A 21,660-nucleotide genomic window follows, 5' to 3' on the forward strand; every position below is an offset into this window, starting at 1 on the left:
TCAGTTTTATTGATTATAGAATACACTATATCAGATTCATATCGGTATCGGCAGATATCCAAATTTATCATATCGGTATTGGTATCGGACATAAAAAAAAAAGTGGTATCGTGCCGTCTCTACCAATAAGCACAGTTGCTGTAACAGTACATTCAAGGGCTGCAACACTCCCGCTGCCAGCCGTACACATCACAGACAACAACAGAAGCAGAGCACAGGTTTTAAGCCGGCGAGGTATGATTATAGATGTGGTGCTGGGGAGTCCATCTCACCTGCAGCAGCATTACAGACCACCCACACTAATAAAGCATTTTCTTTTTAATTATACACTTATTATGTCCTGGGTTTTCACTAGTGGTGCAACGGATCCAAAAAAAGAAAAAAAAGACAAAAATCTGACTCACCATTTACTTATTTAAGTATTTATTTGCCTATTAAAAAGCATTAAACTCAAGACTCATTCCACGCACTTATATAAAAACAAATTAAGCTGCAATATAGGACAGTACAGAGCTTTATATCTACCACTCCGCTGTGATATAGTGAGCAGTCACGTAGCTTTCCGTTGCCCTGGAGGTCCACCCATTTGTAGTTTGGGCAACAGAAGAAGCCTGGGACAGTTCAGCCATAATGTTAAACTTGTGCTCTTACATACTTGGAACAGTTTTATCACTGAAGTGGATGGGATATCATAGCGTGGCTCAAGCACTTTCATCTTAGTTTAAACCCCTTGTTTTGCACAATGGAGTACGGCCTCATGTCTGCAGCTAAACACTCCAATAGCTTTTGTAATAGCTTTAGCCCGGTCGAATTGGGCAGCAAAGGGCTGAAAAAATACCACAAACTCCTCTGCTCCTCACTTGGACCACTAGCGCTGGCCATAACTACCACTTGACAGACTGACTACCATACACATATGTCTGTGAAGGTTCTCAGTCATCCAGGTCATTGTAGTCTAAGGAGCTTGGAAGGAAAAGCGTCTGGACTTCTTTAAGTTGCTTGAAGACGTTTCACCTCTCATCCGAGAAGTTTCTTCAGTTCCCATCACTCCCATCACCCTCTGGAACATAAACTGGAACATAAACTCGGAGTAATCAGGACCCTACACCACCGAGCAGAACATGTTCCCAAAAAGCCTGAAGGGAAAAAGAAGGAACACACACATGTAAAGGAAGCACTTAAAACATGCGGTTATCCTAATTGGGCATTTATAAAGTCAGCAAAGATGCACAAAAAAGAAGATCAGATACCAGCGAGGGAGGATAAGAAGGACAAACGCAACAACATTGTCATCCCCTATGTAGCCGGTGTATCAGAGAAACTCAGGAGAGTTTTCTCCAAACACAACATCCCAGTGTACTTCAGACCCAGCAACACAGTCAGACAGAAACTGGTTCACCCTAAAGACAAAACTCCTAAACACAAACTGAACAATGTGGTATATGCTGTACAGTGCAGCGAGGAATGCCCAGACCTCTACATCGGAGAGACCAAACAGCCACTTCACAAGCGCATGGCACAACATAGAAGAGCCACCTCCACGGGACAAGACTCAGCAGTTCATCTGCATCTAAAGGACAAAGGTCACTCTTTCGAGGATGCCAACGTTCACATTTTGGACAGAGAGGACAGATGGTTTGAAAGAGGAGTGAAAGAAGCCATTTACGTCCACTGTGAGCGACCATCTTTGAACAGAGGCGGGGGTTTACGACACCAACTGTCTGCCATCTATAATCCAGTTTTGAGATCCCTTCCCAGACGCCTTAACGCCCACTCACACCCTGGGCCATCTGACCTCAGGAAATCACATGATAGGGTGGGGCCAGGTTTCACAATGAGCTCACCCGAAACTCTGGCTGATTAGGACCCACACCCGCTTTCACACCTTGGCTCATGTGATTAGGTAGAGGATCATCAGGGGGTCCTTTGTCCCTCTTTGGGGGGGAAACTCCCACTAGGTTTAAATCTGGGACTCTCCACCATTTGACCCTTAGAACTGAAGAAGCTTCTCGGATGAGAGGTGAAACGTCTTCAAGCAACTTAAAGAAGTCCACACGCTTTTCTTTCCAAGCTCCTTAGACTACCATACACATACTTTTTTTCGAATCTTCGGATCACGTGCGTGCTGAACCGTGGAGCGGGCTCGGTTCGGGTTATGGATCAACCGTGATCCGTTGCACCGCTAGTTTTCACTATTTAATAATAAAAAAGTAAACATCACAAAAACACTTAAGGTCATGAAAATTAATTGAGATTTATCAATTAAATGGCGCATCCACCTTATTTATTGAAAAGTACTGGTATCAATATCGGCGATACTGACCCGTATTTACTTGGTATCAGGTCTATACCAAAATATGCAGTATCGCACACCACTAGATTCAAGTCAACTAGCACCCCCTCTGGCCAAGTGCCATGGCCTATAGCCAGATTAACTTGTGACACACATCTGCACTACCTCTGAATTCCTTTTCATGCACAATACATTTGTAACTTTCTATTGTGTCTGTTTGTGCGTCTTGCAAATAAACCTTTGAACTGAATGAAATTATATCATGTATTCATTTTTTGCCTACATCAGTAAGAAATGCCAAATTATATACACACAGTTACAGAAATCACCACTCCAAATGTTCATCATGATTTTAATATTTTTGTTTTCTTTAACCCTTTAAAGCCGATCGGAGCAGGCACGCTCCAATTGTGTAACTATTTTTAAATCCCTGTAGAACTGCAACCATGTAAGCCAGCGCAATAAATTTTTTTGCATATGAAACCAGAGGAGTTGTACTTACATCTTATGCCATCAGCTTTTCCTAGGTCACGGTTTACTTCCACAAACAGCTTTGCAAAAATTGCATAAAAACCACTTGCAGCAACAAAAACATAATATTCCAGAAACACACTTTGCCGATCCGATCAGCTGTTTGTAACACTTCCCAAGTTGAAACAGACATCAGCGCAAATTATCGCATGTTCGCCATGACCTGCCCGAAACCGGAAGTGACGTCATTTTCGCAGAAATGTAGTTTTTGACCTTCAGGGCCTCGTCAGCCTAAACTGGTGTTTTTAAAAAATATGTTTGACTTTATGACTTTCTGAATAGTTTCTGGGATGCTTAATTCAAATTGCACTGCTGGAAATAGTTTAATTTGATGCACATGCTGGTTTTTGCAAATTTGCATTATAATATTATTTTCGTTTTTCCTGCAGTATATAAAAATTGGTGTATTTCAAAAATAAAACTATGAAGACACTCAAAATAAATTTCCTGGAAACTATTTTGTGCAAATTTTTTGTATTTACAGTTTTGAGGCATAAGCCTCTTAAATTTCTCTAACTAGAACTATATGTTAAAAAAACAAAAACAATTTTCAATTTTTTTTGTAGTTTATTGCACTTTTTTGCAATTTATGTAATTACTATGCACTTAATGCATACATATTATTAAAATTTGGGCTATAATGGTTGTATTGATGTATAGCAACTTGAAATGCTCCCCAAAATGGCACTACAGCATGTAAAAATATAATATAAGCTCTGGCAGACTTGGTTCTATGGTAGGTCTTAAAGGGTTAACAATGCAATCGGTCTTGAACAAATATTTGATTTTCTGTCTGCCGTTTATTTACTTTCTGGCTCTTTGAAACGTCACGGCAAAAATCTCAAGGAAAAGCACCAAGTTTTTTTTAATGGGCTGACAATGAGGTGGAGTTGTTGCTGCGAGTAAAACAAAAGTACAAAGTTGAAAAAGCGAGTGAGAATTAAAGAAGTTGAAGAAAAGCTACAACACTACAAACATAGTAATATTTAATAGAGCTGGCAAAATTGAGAACAAACAAAACAACTGCTGTACAATGCGTTGTACAGCAGCACAACAAATTAAAAATCCTTGATTGAAAGGGATTGTCTGAAATACTGAAGTGACACAACGATTAGCCTAATAGGGATTTTGGAGCGTGATGTCACGAGAGGGGGCGTTTCTGGGCCAAACAAAGCGCTAGCGAAAGAGGACCAAAATGTTGGAAGTGATAGCAGAGCTGTACGTTTGAATTTGTTTCCAACATCCCTCAGTCAGGACATGCTATATTGTATTTAGATGGAAGCTAGCGAGCTAACTTGCTGCTAATTTCTAACTCCGTTAAATGTCATGAATTCCGTTTCATTTTCATGGATGCCTGGATGATAAACTCAATTGTTAAACATGCTAGAGCAGAACGCTGATCATTTTATTACGGATGAAAGACTATAGATAGTTTTTCAACTCTCAGTGATGCCACAGTGATCGTGTGATTCATGGACCTGCAGCGGAGTTTGAACCCAGACACGGCTAGTGACGTCAGACTTAAAGACCGGATAAAGAGTGATATGAACATATCTATAACTTACTGTAATGAAAATGTCTGGAGCACACCAACACATATTTGGAGATGGAAGAGAACTGGATATCAGCTCGTCTCACAGCTGCTATCCAGACTAGACGCCTTCTTTTGGTAACATCCGATACATGAGCTGCCTCATGTTGCGTCCAAGTGGGGAAAGAATGAAAAGATAAACCATTTTCAACCTTATTCCCTTGCCGGCCCTGCGATCTAACATTACAAACGACCGAACAGCAAGCACGAATCATAGCGGGTGTTATCCGTGTGCTTTCGGTCCTCTTTTGCTTGCGCTTTGTTTGGCCCAGAAACACGGCACCTCAACCGAAAATCCTAGCCACGGCCCCTCTCGTGACATCAGTAATTATGTTAGTAATCACATGACGAACTGCATAAACAAGTGCTAATGCTAACAGCATTAACCGCCTAAAACCATAAATTAGCCTGCATAATACTGCATATACGTAACTGCTATTAATTAACATAAAGTGCCAAACAATAGTGTATACTCACAGGGAATGCCTTTTTATGAACCGTTCACAAAATAGAACACATGTTAATCAGTCAATTGTATGAGTCAGTCTGACACTTGTTCTGTCCACGCACATGGCTGTGTCCCAATTTAGAGACTGCACGCTTGAAGTATGCTTTTTGAGTGCGATTACGTCACTGCCATGCGATGATGGCTGTCCCAATCCGAAGTGTAGTCCAAATGCGCCGTCGATTTCCCCAAATATCAACCGTGGTACGGTGCACGCTTCGTGGCCCCATATATCCCACAATTATGGGCTAAAATTGTGGTCATAAATATATTGTACTTGTTAATCAGTTGTGTACTTCTATATCAGGATTTATTTGTGTAAAGAATTTGTGTGTGCGTAAAAAAGATTTGTGTGTGGACATAGCCAAAAAATACGTGTGAAACTCTGCAAGTTACAAGTACGAATTTTGACCCTACTTTTCATCTGATTGGCCAATGTCACCTCAATCACAAATTTAACTATCCAATCAGAAAATAGATGGGTTTGGCTAATGGAGGGGTGCTTTATGGAGTGTATATCTGCACCTAATCACTGTCTGCGTTCTTTATTTATACAAGCTTGCATATGTGTGTGTGTGTAGTGCTGTACAAAGGTCACAGAGTTATTCTCAGAGCTGAGATTCCCCTTTTCTAAATCTGTATGTTCTAGAACAGTGGTTCTTAACCTTGTTGGAGGTACCGTTTCATGTGCGCAGTCACTGAACCCCTCTTTAGTGAAAAATAAAATGTGATTTTTTTCCAATTCAATACATAGATATGTTTTTTACTGGTGCACAAAATGAGCCATGCATGTCACGGCGGAGGCTCTGCCGAACCCCTGAGACCGACTCACCGAACCCCTAGGGTTCGATCGAACCCAGGTTAAGAACCACTGTTCTAGAACAAAAAAGAGGAAGCTGCCAGCTGTTTATCACAGACAAGAGACATGTCAAAAGTCACGTAAACATGTGCTTCACTGATAGATTTCATGTAACTGATCAAAACATAATTTTCTTCTGACAATATATATATTTTATCAGGAATAATATACATATATATACTTTTTGTGTCCCAGCTGAGTAACAGGAGGAGAAGAGTCTGGTGGAGCAGCAGAGGAACAATTTCAGCCATTTGGACTCAGCTCAGCCACTACAGAGGAAACAATGACTTCAACACAAAAGGTAAGACAAATATCACAGTTACAGTGTTATTGAAACTGTGTGCACAGCTAGTTGGTTTTTAAAAACCTATTAACAGCAGCTTTTTCTTTTCTATCCTGGCTCCTCCATACATACACAATTTACATTCACGAACAAAAAACTCAGAGGTTATAAGAAAATACAAAGATCATTTTTATCAGCACACATTGAAAAAACAATATCATCAGTTGAACTCACAATTTTTTATGAGTAAAAGTAGGGCTGGGCGTAATGACCCAAAATTCATATCTCTATATTTTTTTAGCTGGATGGCGATATACGATATATATCTCGATTTTTTTTATGAGCATTTATTAAATAATCATGCTCCATAAATAAAAGAAAACAATGTTGTTTTTGTGCATAACAAAGTGTTCACAATTGTGCAGTCAAAATGTAAACTAACAGACGCTGAGCATAATAACAAAGAGACAGATTTCACAGCTGCTCTATTAAGTGCTACTGCTTGACTGACAGCCTGGAGTTTGAAATCCTCTTTGTAACCACGTCTCTTAACAGGTGCCATTTATGGCCCTTATACACACACAGTACGGTAATATTACGTTGAAGCACAGTACGTATCACTCAGCGAGGCACCAAACTACGGTAGCCAAAATGCTCCGACAATCCATCAAGTGATGCAGCCCTGTAGCTTAGCAAAGTCGTACTAAAACATTTTTTGACAGATTGCTGAGCGCCGTGTACCACGCAAAATCGGTTCGCGGTCAGTAAGCACAACCAGAATTCATACATAAGGCGCACTGTCGATTTTTGAGAAAATGAAAGGATTTTAGGCCGTGTAGCCCCTGTGGGCTGCATGTCGTTAGCGTGGTTAGCTAGTTAGCGCGGTTAGCTTGCCAACATGTTGACGTCGTCCAGCCCCATGCACGGGGCGATCCGCGGCAACTCGCTAACGGAGATTTACCATGTTCATCTTGTCATTGCCTGCAGGTGAAGCTAAGGGGGAGGAGGAGTTGTGTTAGATGAAGGAGAGGCGAGGCAGAGTAACTTTGCGTAGAGACAAAAGTGGACGAAAGAGAGGCAAACCTGCGGCTCCACAAGTATAATTATAACGTAACATATACTATATCGATATAAACGATATTGTCACGTCTTATGTCTCCTATGAAAATATATCGATATTTAAAAAAAAAACCTCGATATATTGCCCAGGCCTAAGTAAAAGATTTTCTCAGCTGATCAATATTTCTTCAATATGTATTTTTCATTACAACTCTCATTGTACCACATCATTGAAATGTGATAATTTCACTAGAAGGTGGTGGTAACACACCTACAATATGTTTGTGGACATGTTTGATTCCACTGATGGAGGGAGTTTCTGTTTGTTCCACGACTGCATTTCACTCACTGCCTCTGTTTGTATCTCTGTGACTGCAGGACCAACATGGAGTGAGAAGTCAGCGCTCTCAGGAGGCCGACAAACGTCACAGAAGAAAGGGCAAGAAAACCTACAGCTGTGATGAGTGTGGGAAGAATTTTACCCGGGCGGAAGGCCTAAAAGCTCACCAACTCATCCACAGTGGAGTTAAACCTTACAGCTGTGACTTGTGTGGAAAGTCTTTTACCCAGGCTGGAGACTTAAAAAGACACCAACTCATCCACAGTGGATTTAAAGCGTACAGCTGTGACGTCTGTGGAAAGTCTTTTACCCGGGCTGGAGACTTAAAAACACACCAACTCATCCACAGTGGAGTTAAACCTTACAGCTGTGACTTGTGTGGAAAGTCTTTTACCCAGGCTGGAGACTTAAAAAAACACCAACTCATCCACAGTGGAGTTAAAGCATACAGCTGCGACTTCTGTGAAAAGTCTTTTGTCCTGGCTGGCGGCTTAAAAACTCACCAACTCATTCATAGTGGAGTTAAACCTTACAGCTGTGACTTGTGTGGAAAGTCTTTTATCCAGGCTGGAGACTTAAAAAAACACCAACTCATCCACAGTGGAGTTAAAGCATACAGCTGTGACGTCTGTGGAAAGTCTTTTGTCCTGGCTGGCGGCTTAAAAACTCACCAACTCATTCATAGTGGAGTTAAACCTTACAGCTGTGACTTGTGTGGAAAGTCTTTTACCCAGACTGGAGGCTTAAAAACACACCAACTCATCCACAGTGGAGTTAAACCGTACAGCTGTGACTTGTGTGGAAAGTCTTTTACCCAGACTGGAGGCTTAAAAACACACCAACTCATCCACAGTGGAGTTAAACCGTACAGCTGTGACTTGTGTGGAAAGTCTTTTACCCAGACTGGAGGCTTAAAAACACACCAACTCATCCACAGTGGAGTTAAACCGTACAGCTGTAACTTGTGTGGAAAGTCTTTTACCCGGGCTGAAGAGTTAAAAAAACACCAACTCATCCACAGTGGAGTTAAATCTTACAGCTGTGACTTGTGTGGAAAGTCTTTTACCCAGACTGGAGGCTTAAAAACACACCAACTCATCCACAGTGGAGTTAAATCTTACAGCTGTGACTTGTGTGGAAAGTCTTTTATCCAGGCTGGAGGCTTAAAAAGACACCAACTCATCCACAGTGGAGTTAAACCGTACAGCTGTGACTTGTGTGGAAAGTCTTTTACCCAGGCTGGAGACTTAAAAAAACACCAACTCATCCACAGTGGAGTTAAAGCATACAGCTGTAACTTGTGTGGAAAGTCTTTTACCCAGGCTGGAGGCTTAAAAAGACACCAACTCATCCACAGTGGAGTTAAACCGTACAGCTGTGACTTGTGTGGAAAGTCTTTTATCCAGGCTGGAGGCTTAAAAAGACACCAACTCATCCACAGTGGAGTTAAACCGTACAGCTGTGACTTGTGTGGAAAGTCTTTTACCCAGGCTGGAGAGTTAAAAAAACACCAACTCATCCACAGTGGAGTTAAACCTTACAGCTGTGAGTTGTGTGAAAAGTCTTTTTCCCAGGCTGGACACTTAAAAACACACCAAATCATCCACAGTGGATTTAAACCTTACAGCTGTGACTTGTGTGGAAAGTTTTTTTCCCTGGCTCACAACTTAAAAACACACCAACTCATCCACAGTGGAGTTAAACCTTACAGCTGTGAGTTGTGTGGAAAGTCTTTTTCCCAGGCTGGACACTTAAAAACACACCAAATCATCCACAGTGGATTTAAACCATACAGCTGTGACTTGTGTGGAAAGTCTTTTACCCGGGCTGGAGGTTTAAAAAAACACCAACTCATCCACAGTGGATTTAAACCTTACATCTGTGAGTTGTGTGGAAAGTCTTTTACCGAGGCCGTAAGTTTAAAAAAACACCAACTCATCCACAGTGGAGTTAAACCTTACAGCTGTGACTTCTGTGGAAAGTCTTTTAAGCGGGTTCAAACCTTAAAAAGACACCAACTCATCCACAGTGGAGTTAAACCTTACATCTGTGAGTTGTGTGGTAAATTCTTTGCTCAAAGTAGCAACTTACAGAAGCATCTAGTTACCCACTCAGGAATTAAGGTGTACAGCTGTGCAAAAAAATTCACTTCCTCATCTGCTCTGTGCAAACATCAGCCTGATCATGCAGGACTGAAATCACTGGGTCACAATGAATCTGAAGAGAGAGAAAGATCCTCTTCTGGTTTCAGGGTCGGACTTAAAAACCTTGAGATCAGGCTCCACAGAGTTCAGATGGAATCTCCTGTAAAGAGTGTCAGCTGATGTCACACTTGGATCTGATGAGGTACCTGCAGTGAATAATCCTGAATGTTACATTCAGGAACCTGCATGTATAGATATGTATATCATTTAATTTAATTTAGTAATAAGGATATGTTACATTTTATTATGTAACATGATAAAGGACATAAACATATTATTATGTTATTCCTGTTACATTTTATTCTTTGTTCCCTTAGGACACAGTAGTGTTTAGTAGTTGTACTTGTTACTGTATTATTAAAGTTATAGAAATGTCTTTTTTACCAAACTGATATTGTATCAAAATTACAGATATGGATATATATCAATGTTGGGTCTGTGTTTCCACAACATCCTTAGTCATAAAATGGTAATCTCTCCCAAACCCAATATATGGTTCAATTCCTGTATTGGTGAAGCCATACAAAGGGCAGGAAGCTTACCAAACAAAGAACAGAATCAACAAACAGATGTGTCTACAATAAAATCTCCCTAGCACAGAGCAGCTGGAGAGGTGGTCAGAGACAAAGGAATGTCTTGATCCTATAGATTGAACTAAGACTCTCAAATTTAAGAACCACAATGACAACATTCAACAATTAGACTTAACAGTCAAATTTCTTTCATTTGAACTTTCTTAGTTTTTCCAAAATTAACTTCTTTTTTTAAAGTATTCATTTTAAAGAAGTGTTAAAAGTTAAAAACGGCAGCAAACATCAAGACCATTTTAAAGATCACAGGTGACTACTTTTAGTTGTTTCAAATTCTATTAAACCTCTATTTTGGGCTCCTCCATTTACTTTAGTGTATTTACTGTATTCTTGAAGTCCACATGTTGTTTTTTAATGAATTCATTTTGATCCACATGTTCTGCAGCTGTTTCCTTGTTAATTTGAAGTTTGCATTATGAAAATCCTGATAATGTTAAAGCGTTACTTATATTTGATGAACTCTGTGTAAAGTTTGTCTTATTAAACAGTTTGGTGTGAAAAATAAAGAAATGGTCTCACAACAAGTAGTTTAAGCCATGACTTCAAATTCAAACTAATTTAACAGTTTTCAGTGGTACATGTGAAGGTTTATCAGAGGAGACTTGGCTGTTCTCCACTCACACTGAACAGGGTTCCTGCAGCTCGTTAAAAACTCTGATCTTCAAGGACAAAAATATTTGATTTTTCTCAAAAACGTGCTGTGGTGGTGATGTTCCTGCATTGCAACAGTGGTTTGAAGATGTGTTCTCCCCCCTGCTCGTCTGCACGACTCTCACGGAGCACCACTTTGAAACGCAGCCTGTCTGGCTGTTGAGAGGGGCCGGTTGTCTTTAAAGTGCTTCCAGGTAATTAAGAAGTGAGCGCAGGTTTTATACGGTTCTGTGGTGATTGTCACAAAGTGAACAAGGTCTCATGGTTTGATGTTATCCCATGCCCCGTGTTGACCCGGACAGTGTAAGCACTGCTTATGTTTTTTATTATGCTACATTTAACCAACGCCCACTGGCAGATTCCCTTGTGTGCAGAGTCCACAGACAAAAACGTCCTTCTCTACTCTGTATGGTTCGTATCAATTCGTCACACTTCTGTTTGCCTTGGTTGAAGCCCGACCATTTTCCAGCACCTCATGGAGCGCTAGCTGCATCCTCACACACACCTGGATCATTATATATTTATATTGCTCAGTCCGTATTCATGGAAATGCTGACTAAATGCAGAAAGTGACTCGAACCAGTTAGTTGTGAGAACATTTACATTTTATGCACAGATTTCAATTTGTTTTGAGTGAGATGAAACCAGTGTCATGGAACGATATCCTCAGAAACCACAAGTCAGATATCAAAACAGAGCTAAAGACAACACAGAAACATTTCCAAATAGATGGTATTGAAGATGCCATGAGTGTTTATGTTTCTAGTTTTCAGCAATAAGCCAAATGATGATTTAGCATGAATGAAATTAAGCAGTCTGTGGTCAAATTCATACGTCATGGTTCTGGCTCTTCGACTCATATGAGTTACTGATTTAGTTTTATACAACTTAGTATTGACTTTTTATGTCACTGAGTATATTTGCGATTTCTGGTTTATGTTCTTAGGTTACCTTTGTGCCTTTGTCTTTATCTATGTGTCCTTCTCTCCCTCGCTATATGTGTGTGTCTTCCTTGCTCGCCAGCTCCTAGTCGTGTCCTATTTTTCTGTCTCCCTCTTTTGTTCCCATGCTTCCCTTTTTTTGTTTCCTTCCTTGTCTCTGAAGAAGCCTCTCATCCGAGAAGCTTCTTCAGTTCAGAACTGAAGAAGCTTGGTTGGGGTGATCGTTCTTTCATCCCAACCGGTCGCAGCAGATGGCCGCCCCTCCCTGAGCCTGGTCCTGCCGGAGGTTTCTTCCTGTTAAAAGGGAGTTTTTCCTTCCCACTGTTGCCACAAGTGCTCTACTGTACTACTGTACAATATAAAGCGCCTTGAGGCGACTTTTGTTGTGATTTGGCGCTATATAAATAAAATTGAATTGAATTCAATTGAAAAGAATTGTGGAGCTCCATGAGTGTGGCTCAATTTTGAATACAATTTGGTGCCATTTGCAATTAAGAAATACAGAAAGTTTTTCTCTTTACTCTTAAAGTTAACAAATATGTTTTTATGTTCATCAATCTAAAAAAATAAACATTTAGTCTGATTTTATCTTACAATGAAAAAAGTGTTTTTGTTTTGATCTGAAGAATGTTTAAATATCTGGTTTCAACTGTATATTTGATGATTGTCAGCACAGAGAGGGAGATGGAACAAGAGCAGGTGAGTGAGACATGTTAGTCAAATGGTTATTTACCAAAAGTATCACCGTATCATAGGTACTCATGTATCTCGTACCTAGGGATGGGTATCGAAAACCGGTTCTTGTTGAGAACCGGTTCCCACTGTTTCAATTCCTTGGAATCGTTTGTCATTTTTGCAAACGATTCTTGTGTAATTGCTACAGAATAATTTATGTTATAGTACAGAAGAATATTTATTTTATTATTTTACTTTTACATTTATTTGTTCCTGGGGACCCTGTGACACCCCATTGAAGGCTGGTTCTCTTGAGATCGCACTGTTGGGTTTATGTTACTCCTAAATTTCTATCTTGTTCAAAGAGAAGATAAAGACAAAGTTCTAAGCTAATCGACCTGAGTGTTCTCCTTTTTCAAAAGAATCGATAAGAGAATCGATAAAGAATCGAATCGTTAAACAGAATCGAAAATGGAATCGGAATCGTTAAAATCTTATCAGTACCCATCCCTACTCGTACCTAGTGTTTCTTTTTAGGTTTGTTATTTTTCAAATTCTATATTTATTAAGTTATGCAGGCTTGTTTGCACAACAAGGGTAAATAATTATATAAACTTTTCTAAAAAGTTTACTTTGGTAGAATTAAAAAATAAGTGAAGTGCAGGTCTATGATGAGTTTTTAGTGCTACTATCATCTAGTTCTGATTCTGGTTCTGTCTTGGTTAAGTCCTAAGTAGTGCTGATTTTGAACTGTTGTAGTCCTGTTTTAACTCTGGATCAGTTCTGGGTCTGGCCAAAAAAGGAATTGTATATAACTGTAACTAACGGTAACTGACACATGGTATATTATGTGCTTATGCACACAGGGCACATACAGCCCTTTAAATAGTAAAGCTTGTGTATTTTCTCTTTGAGATTTACCAGACTGCACTCTGGGTGGTAGTGTGTATGTCTCCCACTTATGCGCTTAATGAGGCAGATATGTGGATAATTAAAGATTGTCATTGTTTAAAGGTGAAAGTATTTCTTTGTGCCCCCCTTTCCCTATTAATGCCCTGCCTGGGCCCCTGGCATAACTTTGCTAGACCCACCCCAGCACAGTTACCAGCTGTCAGGTACATAGAAGAGGATTCTGGTGTTATTTGTCTCTCAGAAACAGTTCATAACTTCCCTTCAATTATGTCACCTAAAACGTAAACCTGTTTCTCCATCACCTGTTCAGCTCTAATGATATATATAATGATGTATATATATATATATATATATATATATATATATATATATATACATATATATATACATGAATGCTCATGAAGGATGCTCATAAGGACACTACCTACTTACGTCACAAGGTAGTGTCCTTAGACGGACGGGTAGTCAGGAAGTGAGCGGCTTGGACAGCCCCCTTTTTTCTCCACAGAAACTTTATTGAACAAACAATGAGTATCCAACATAACAGATGGGCTGTGGACATCCTCCTAGCCTTCAACTCCGCCCATACTTGTGTGTTTTTCCCGATCGCTAGCGCCATAGCGCGAAAGCTTTAAAATGGACCCAGAAATGTCACTCCGTTATGTGGAAATTTTTATTTCTCGAGGAGCTAGAAAAACCTTATCGTCGTCGCCCGCACGTTTTGTACCTTAAGCTCATCAGAGACAATCATATCCAGGTAAAATAATTTTCTTTAATCTACACGCATTTAGGAATTACTTAGCTAATTACTTGGATAATGGAAATATTGCCGGCGTTGTGACAAGAAAGTGTTTGTCTGCCAAAACCGAGTGTAATATGTGTAATATCTTTATGTATGTTGGTAAATAGACTTCGGTGGACATGGTTTACTAAGGGGTTTTATATATACAATAATTACCTGTTGTTCAAGTATCTTTATAACTCTGTTTATAATGTAGGTACAATTGATATATTTGTTGCGCTGTCTGCTGTCCTCTTGGCCGGATTACTCTTAAAAAATAAATTTCTAATGCCAATAAGATTTTTTTTTTTAACTGGATAAATAAAGGATATATAAAAGTCACTGCCAAAAACTGATTGCAGCTTCTACCTTGTTACAGGAATGTTGCTGGTGGCTCAGAGTGACGTGATATCACTAATAAGAGAAACATTTGACATGTTTCACGTATTATAGACCAACAAGTTAATTATAGCAGGTTAAATACCAGCAATCAGTTTTGGGCAAAAACCGGAAATCAGTTTTTGGCAGACGATCATTTTTTGCCACAACATCGGTCATTCTCACACATGTACTGTATCATATAAAATATATAAACTAAATATCTTTGAAAGTTATATAATCTAATCTTTTGTTTGTTTTTTTTACATAGCACTATATCAAACTGTTGTCTGCTACAGAGTTACAAGTATTGTACTAATAATATAGCATCCACCATCTCCTGCTTGCATATTTCTGAAAACATCTTAGTGGTGTGGCAGCCACGAGTGAGCCAGCCCTGCAAACCCTGTGGATGGACGATGCAGTGGACAGTAAGGAAGCATCCTAAAGCTCTCTTTGCAGACCACCCTGTGTGATTCTCCACTCGCCGACCAGAAAAAACGCAGGTCTCAGTTGCAGCACCCCATCCATGTCTGATCTTGCTCGGGCAGATTCAGCAACACTGCCAGAGACTTCCAGTAATCTATTACAGTTGTTAAAGAAACGGTCCAGGAACAGGTCACTCAGGTTAATCCTGTGTGAACAACTGAAAATATTGTTTTTTCATCTTTACATACTGTGTATTTGAAATATTCTTGTTTAATTGTTATTGTTATTTACTTTATTGCTATCAAATAAATATCCAAGTAATATTGTTCAAAGTTAGCGTTATGTTCATACATGTTACAAATGCCTGTAAATCAAATTGAGTTCAGTGACAATTACTGTTTGTTTGAATCAATTTATTAATAACATAAAACCTTTAAACTAATGCAACACATATAACAATGTAACAAATATATTCAAATAAATAAAATTCTCAATACATAACTCATTTTGGAATTAATCTTTCTAGAAGTGAAAACAGTCTGTCCATCCTCTCTCTGCACTCCTCTCCTCAGCCTCTCTTTGCTGCCTCATGTCCTCTCTGATGAGGTCTAGCAGCTCATCATCTCTTTTCCTCTTTCTCCCAGTCGTAGGTGGCTGAGCCGCTTCGTCATCACTGTCATTTTGGCCACCCACTGCTGTGCTTGGCCCTGGAGTGTTCTCAGAGAGAGAGGAAATTAGGACAGGAGGCTTAATGGAAGGCATCTGTTCTATCACCTCATCCATGAGGGCAAACCAGGGCCAAGTAGCAGCAGTGGGCTTCCCACTGACCCCCTCTCCTGAGCCTGGATACTTGCAACCCTAAAGGCAGAGGAAATCAAAAATGGCAGCAGGCAAATAAAAAACACCACAACAACTCTTAGTAATTGCACATTTATTAACTTGTGTTCTTAAGAATTATCTTCTTGATAACACGCATACGTACTTTGTATTCTTTAAAGTTATCTCATGTCTTCTGGCCTGCAAGGGGGTGACTTTCCCCTGCAGGCCCATCTTCTCCAGAATTGTCCTGATTACACACAACAAATAAGAGAGGAAAGGAAACCATGGCAACTATGTTAATCCCTAAACCCAAAGGTGTCACAGCAGAACACCAGAGGAACACCGTCTGGACATCACAGGTTCTGTACAGCAGCGGTCCGTTAGTCGTTTGGTACCGGGCCACGAGAGTTAAGGCTCTGGTGTGACATTTATGGTTTTCAGGGTTTTCATCGTTAACTCGGTTTCCCTGGGTCTTTCCCTTGTTGTAGTTGTGTGTCTTATTTTGAAAGAAATATTTACACGTTACCATAGTGACCAGAGAGCATTAAGCGGCAGAGAGGAGGATGTTACTGTCAATATTGGCGCATTTTCAGGAGGACGCTTCTAATAAAGTTACACAATTACACAGTACATTCACTGTGTTTGTTATTTATTATTGTATTTACAAAATACACAGTTTTTGTCTTGGTCGGATCATTTTATGTGGTTGTATTTATCCGCGATATATATATGATGTGTAAATTCATTTATTTTTCTACCTCCACGCCGTAGCGGCCCAATTCTTCACCCAGTGAAGAGGTGATCGTTTTCTCCTCGTTTTAATAAATTAAGCCGTTTGTTCTTTGTTCCACGACATATCACCAATTTGAAAAAATCAAAATTAGCTGTATGTAAGCGGCAATACATACAAAATTGCGGGACCCCCGATACAAGCTGGTTTACGGTTATTTTAAAGAAAGGAACATGTCTATGCAGATGCCCAGAGCTTAACAAAACGACCACTATAACAATTTAACTTTTGTACAACCAGATTTTCATATACTTACATTTGAAAGTGTTTTCCTCTCCTGCTTCGACCACCATCCTTATCAGAAACAAATCTCCTCTATGACCCGCAATGAATCCTGGGATATAGTAGGCAGTGTTGGGAAGGTTACCTTTGAAATGTATTCCATTACAGAATACCGAATACATGCCCCAAAATGTATTCTGTAACGTATTCCGTTACGTTACTCAATGAGAATGACGTATTCTGAATAATTTGGATTACTTAATATATTATCATGCTGTTGAATGTACTATTGCTGTGATTTATTACCGTTACTGAAGGTCCGCGGCTCCGAACCATAGTAAAGGGACCTCTGGCTAATATGGTGGGTTCCGTGTTGGCGTCGCAGCCGAAAAATAGCTTTACTTTGTTGTCTGGGTCAACTTTGCTTGTGAGAGACAGAGAGAGGCGTTGAAAGGCTGCTCCAACGGAACTTATTTTTTCTGGAGGAAAACACGAACACAGTGTACAGTCGAGTCTTAATAGCTTACTTACAACTGGGCTCGTCAGGCACTGTTCTTGGCTGCTGTGGTTATCATTATATTTGCATGCTTCCAGTTCCCGTTTTAGCTGAACATAGCTGTCAAACAAAACCCAAACAGTCCTGACCCGCGACAATATGAAACAGGGAAGTACCGCAGTGTAATCCATTTATTTCAACAAAGTAACTGTATTCTAAATACCACCTTTTTAAACGGTAACTGTAACGGAATACAGATACTCATATTTTGTATTCTAAATACGTAATGACGGTACATGTATTTCGTTACTCCCCATCACTTATAGTAGGACATGAAGGATACATCGGACCATCCTTAGAATTCAGGGAAAAGTAAGCCGCATTTGTCACCACATTTTGAGTACTGTAACAGCAGTCTGGTGAGGCGGGAGCGGCTAGCAGGCCGGCAGGCATGTGGCGTGGAGGTTAGCTGAAAATACCCGAAGCCAGTCGGTTAAATCCAATAACAGACCTTTATTTGCCGTCAGCTACAATACTCCAAACAAGCCAGGTCTCCACGGCTCTACTCTGTCCGTACATACATGTGCGGGGATCGGTAGTCGCCGGCGCCAGGCCGTTACAACCGTAAGGTTTCTCAGAGAGAAAGAAGATGAGCAGCATGAAAATGGATGCCGCTAACAACAACACCCCACTAGGAGACTCCCAGAACTACTACAATAGTAGGGCAACCCCCCCAGTGGTGCTATAACCCAAAAGGGTTGTTACAGTACTCTTTGAATTTGGACAGCCCTCGTCACGTCGCTGTCACATCATTGCCTCCAAATATGGCATTTTAAGCATCCATCCCCCAGCCAGGGGCTGTGTCCGAATTCAGAGTATGCACGTTTGAAGTACGCATTTTAAGTGCGATTACGTCACCGCCACTCGACGACGGCTGTCCCAATTTGAAGTGTACTTCAAATGCCTAATCCAAATGCACATTCGATTACCCCAAATATCAAGCGTGGTCCGGTGCACGCTTCGTGGTCCCATATATCCCACAATTCATAGTGGGTGTGGATAATTTTGCCACAAAATACGGCAGACGGGAGCGGCTGAAGAGTGAACTGTCAGAAGTAAGTACTGAATATGATGTCACTTATTTATGTGCGAATGTTTAATAATGAAGAACATTAAAACATTACTGTTATCCACATGTCGGCAAAGTTATGTGACATTAGAGATGTTTGTACTTTCAGCGTCAGCTTGGTTTTAAAGCCTCTACTTCTAAATATATATATAAATTTAGTTGACCTTAATCTTACAGAGAATGTGATGATTTTATGGATAATTAAAGTCAGTCATATATCCACATACACAACACGTTGAAAGTCAGTGATGCTGCTCGGTTTGCAGTCCTGAATATCACGGCACAAGCAGGATTCACTGCACTGTTAATGTTAGCTATGTTTTATTGCTGCCTCTGTTCGGTGGTGTCGAGCCAAACGGACTTTAACGTGTATTTGAATGATCTGACGGTTCACTCGTCAAGCTGAAAGAAAGATGCTTTAATCACAGGAGTCACACATGTGTCCATTGTACTAAATCCTCCTTCTCTTGTGCTGTTTTGTAGCAGTGTATACACCTGAGACTGTCACCTGTCTGTCTGTCCTGCACTATCTCTCTGTTTCTTTCTCTCTGATTGTGGAATAAAAGTATGAACATGTATTTATAAGTTACACTTGTGTTTGAATCCTGCAGCTTATTACACATTTGATTTCCATGTGTGACGACTGCAAGTGTCCAGAGTGAGGACAGACTGAGGGACCCACTGCTGCACATCACCTGTGAGGCTTTGCACCCCTGATGATCCACCAGGACAAACTCAGCAGTGTGTGAGGAAGAGGAGGAGGAAGAGGCAGCAGCAGCTGACAGATGGAGAGAATAGACAGACTGTTCCCTGTTTGTGAAGGACTGCTAGGAAAGTTTAACATAACTAATTGTCTGTCCTGAATCAGTTTTATTAGGTAATGTTCAAATAATGTTATCATCCCAGTGTTTTCAGTGTGGGAGAAAGTACTCAGGGCCTTCAAGTTACACACTATGAAAGGCAGCAACAAGTTTAATATTCAGAAACCTAAAGTATGTATCAGCAGCAGAATGGAGCTAAAAATAAATGTTTATATCACTTTTATGAAGCTTTGAGTATTTTGGATTAGTAGTACTGCTGTGTTTGTTGTATTATATTGCTGTGATTGTTTATATGCTTTATATATTCTGAGCTAAGTTGATCTATAGTGTTACATCATATTCTTTAAGGATGTTATGTGTTTGTTTACTTTCTGCCCAGTTTGACCCATTTAGCAGAAGTCACCCTGTTTAAGGCTCTGATATCTATTCTGTATGACTTAAAGCAGTTATGACATGGTCTGATTTTCTCACCCAATAAAGGAATATTTAATATATCAGTCTACTCTTCAATCTATCAGAAACAGTTTTCACAGCTCGTACATTTTCCTTTTTACACATATATGTAAGCATTGAGCCAGATGTAATAATGCCAACATATTAGACGAACAATATTTGTCTCTTATGTATAATAAAGATACTTGTCTTTGAGTGAAGATTTAAAGTGATAGGAAATATAAATAAGTGCAACTTTAATGTTTGACCCAGAGTGCAAGCTCACTGCTGTAATATATCCTGTAATATATATATATGTATATAGATATAGATATATATATGTGTGTGTGTGTGTGTGTGTGTATAGTCTCATGAACAACGTTAGCTAATTGTTATTTACTAACTAATCTTGAAATGACTTTTCAGTACAGAAATGAAGCCCAACTATCATGTTTTACAGTCCCGTGGTCTCAGCCTCAGATACTCAACTAATCAAAGTGATGTCATGACAAAAATGGAGGACCACCAGAATATTTTTTCTCCTTCATTTCTGTCACACAAAGCTGTATGACACGTTTCTCACAGTTAGTATCATGGTTGCTAGGCAACCTGAACAGCGGACAATTCATACCCTGAATTGGGACAGCCGAGATAGGCCCAAATTGTGAAATAACATCCCACGTGGATTCGTTATGCAGCTGAGTCACGTGACCAAACAGCAACGAATCACAGCAGAGTCCGGGAAAGGGGGCGGGGCAAGGCGTGTGTGCAGTAGATGAGGCGAGCATAGAGACAGCTGCTTATCATAAAACGGGACTAAAGTAGTAAACCTACAGGAACATATGCCAGTACTAGTGATGGGTAGATGAGGCCTCGTGAAGCGTTTCAGGACATTCCCCAAACTGTATCGATACTGTGTCGACACAGTTTTGCTGTTTTGCTCCATACTGACACCTGCTGGACCTTAAATATCATTGCAGGCAACTTACTTGAGACTCACAACATTTCACAACAATTCAATGACCTAGTCATACTTATACACTGTAAGGTATTGTACTTTCTATGGAATAATTTTATATCTTTTATATTGCAAATATTGTAGACATCACCAGTGTGTGAATAGGTGGATGACTGGATTTGTAAAGCGCTTTGGGGTCACTAGGGACTATACAAATACAGGCCATTTACATCTTTAAAATATAGTGTGAATGACATTAAGTGAAAATTAAAATGAAAGTATTGTGAATGTAATATTACCCATTTGACTCAGAGTTTATTATAAATTTCTATTCAGAAAAATAAGTTTATCCAATCTTTTTGCATTCAGTCTATTGCGTTTTTTTAATTTTTTATTTTTTTTACACCTTTTCCCCAGCTTTGGAAAACTCACAGGCACAGATGAAGCTGGGGTACACAAAAGCTGTAAAGTCAGGTGGAAAAGGTTCTGATAAGATGTCTTCCTAGGTACGTTAAAGGATCCTCTGATCTTGGAATGTTTCTGTCCGACGCTCTCCACAATACTAAGGGTCTGGCAGTCCTTTATAATAAAATTCAGGACTGCCTGGTCCAGAAAAGTCTTCCTAGATGCTTGATTTGAAAAATAAAACACATACTAATAATAAAATGATGATAAAGCTGTTCAGTGTCAGTATAGGCCGACCTGTGTTCATTCTCAGTGTGTTTGTCTCCTCATTTTCATGTTTGGCTCTGTAATGCCTCTGTAACACTGAGGAGGTGCTTTTGTTTGTAAGAAAGCTCTGCAGAACAGATGCAACATTTATCCTGCATAAAATGAAATAAATAATTTACACTTCAAGTCACATTGTTGTTTTTCCTATTCTGATAGATTACACTGAAACAAACCTTATTTGCAGTTAAAAGATCAAAATGATCCCACACAGCAGAAACGTTTCTTTTTCTTTCGGGCTC

The 21,660-nt window shown here is 39.8% G+C and overlaps 1 protein-coding gene and 1 long non-coding RNA gene across 2 annotated transcripts; one reads left to right on the top strand and one right to left on the bottom strand.

The window, feature by feature from the left end:
• The first annotated feature begins 5,968 nt into the window (after positions 1 to 5,968).
• LOC134624805 (zinc finger protein 729-like) lies at positions 5,969 to 9,804 on the top strand. Its single transcript, XM_063469880.1, has 2 exons — positions 5,969 to 6,080; positions 7,500 to 9,804. The coding sequence occupies exons 1-2, from the start codon at positions 6,063 to 6,065 to the stop codon at positions 9,783 to 9,785; spliced, it is 2,304 nt and encodes a 767-aa protein (XP_063325950.1). The 5' UTR covers positions 5,969 to 6,062; the 3' UTR covers positions 9,786 to 9,804.
• A 5,986-nt stretch (positions 9,805 to 15,790) lies between these two features.
• On the bottom strand, positions 15,791 to 16,907 carry LOC134624824 (uncharacterized). Its single transcript, XR_010093656.1, has 3 exons — positions 16,888 to 16,907; positions 16,005 to 16,088; positions 15,791 to 15,880 (listed from the first exon to the last, which is right to left on the bottom strand). It is a non-coding gene; the product is annotated as an uncharacterized LOC134624824 (long non-coding RNA).
• Between the last annotated feature and the right edge of the window lie 4,753 nt (positions 16,908 to 21,660).

Source organism: Pelmatolapia mariae, linkage group LG3_W, assembly GCF_036321145.2.
Source record: "Pelmatolapia mariae isolate MD_Pm_ZW linkage group LG3_W, Pm_UMD_F_2, whole genome shotgun sequence".
Lineage (NCBI taxonomy): Eukaryota > Metazoa > Chordata > Actinopteri > Cichliformes > Cichlidae > Pelmatolapia > Pelmatolapia mariae.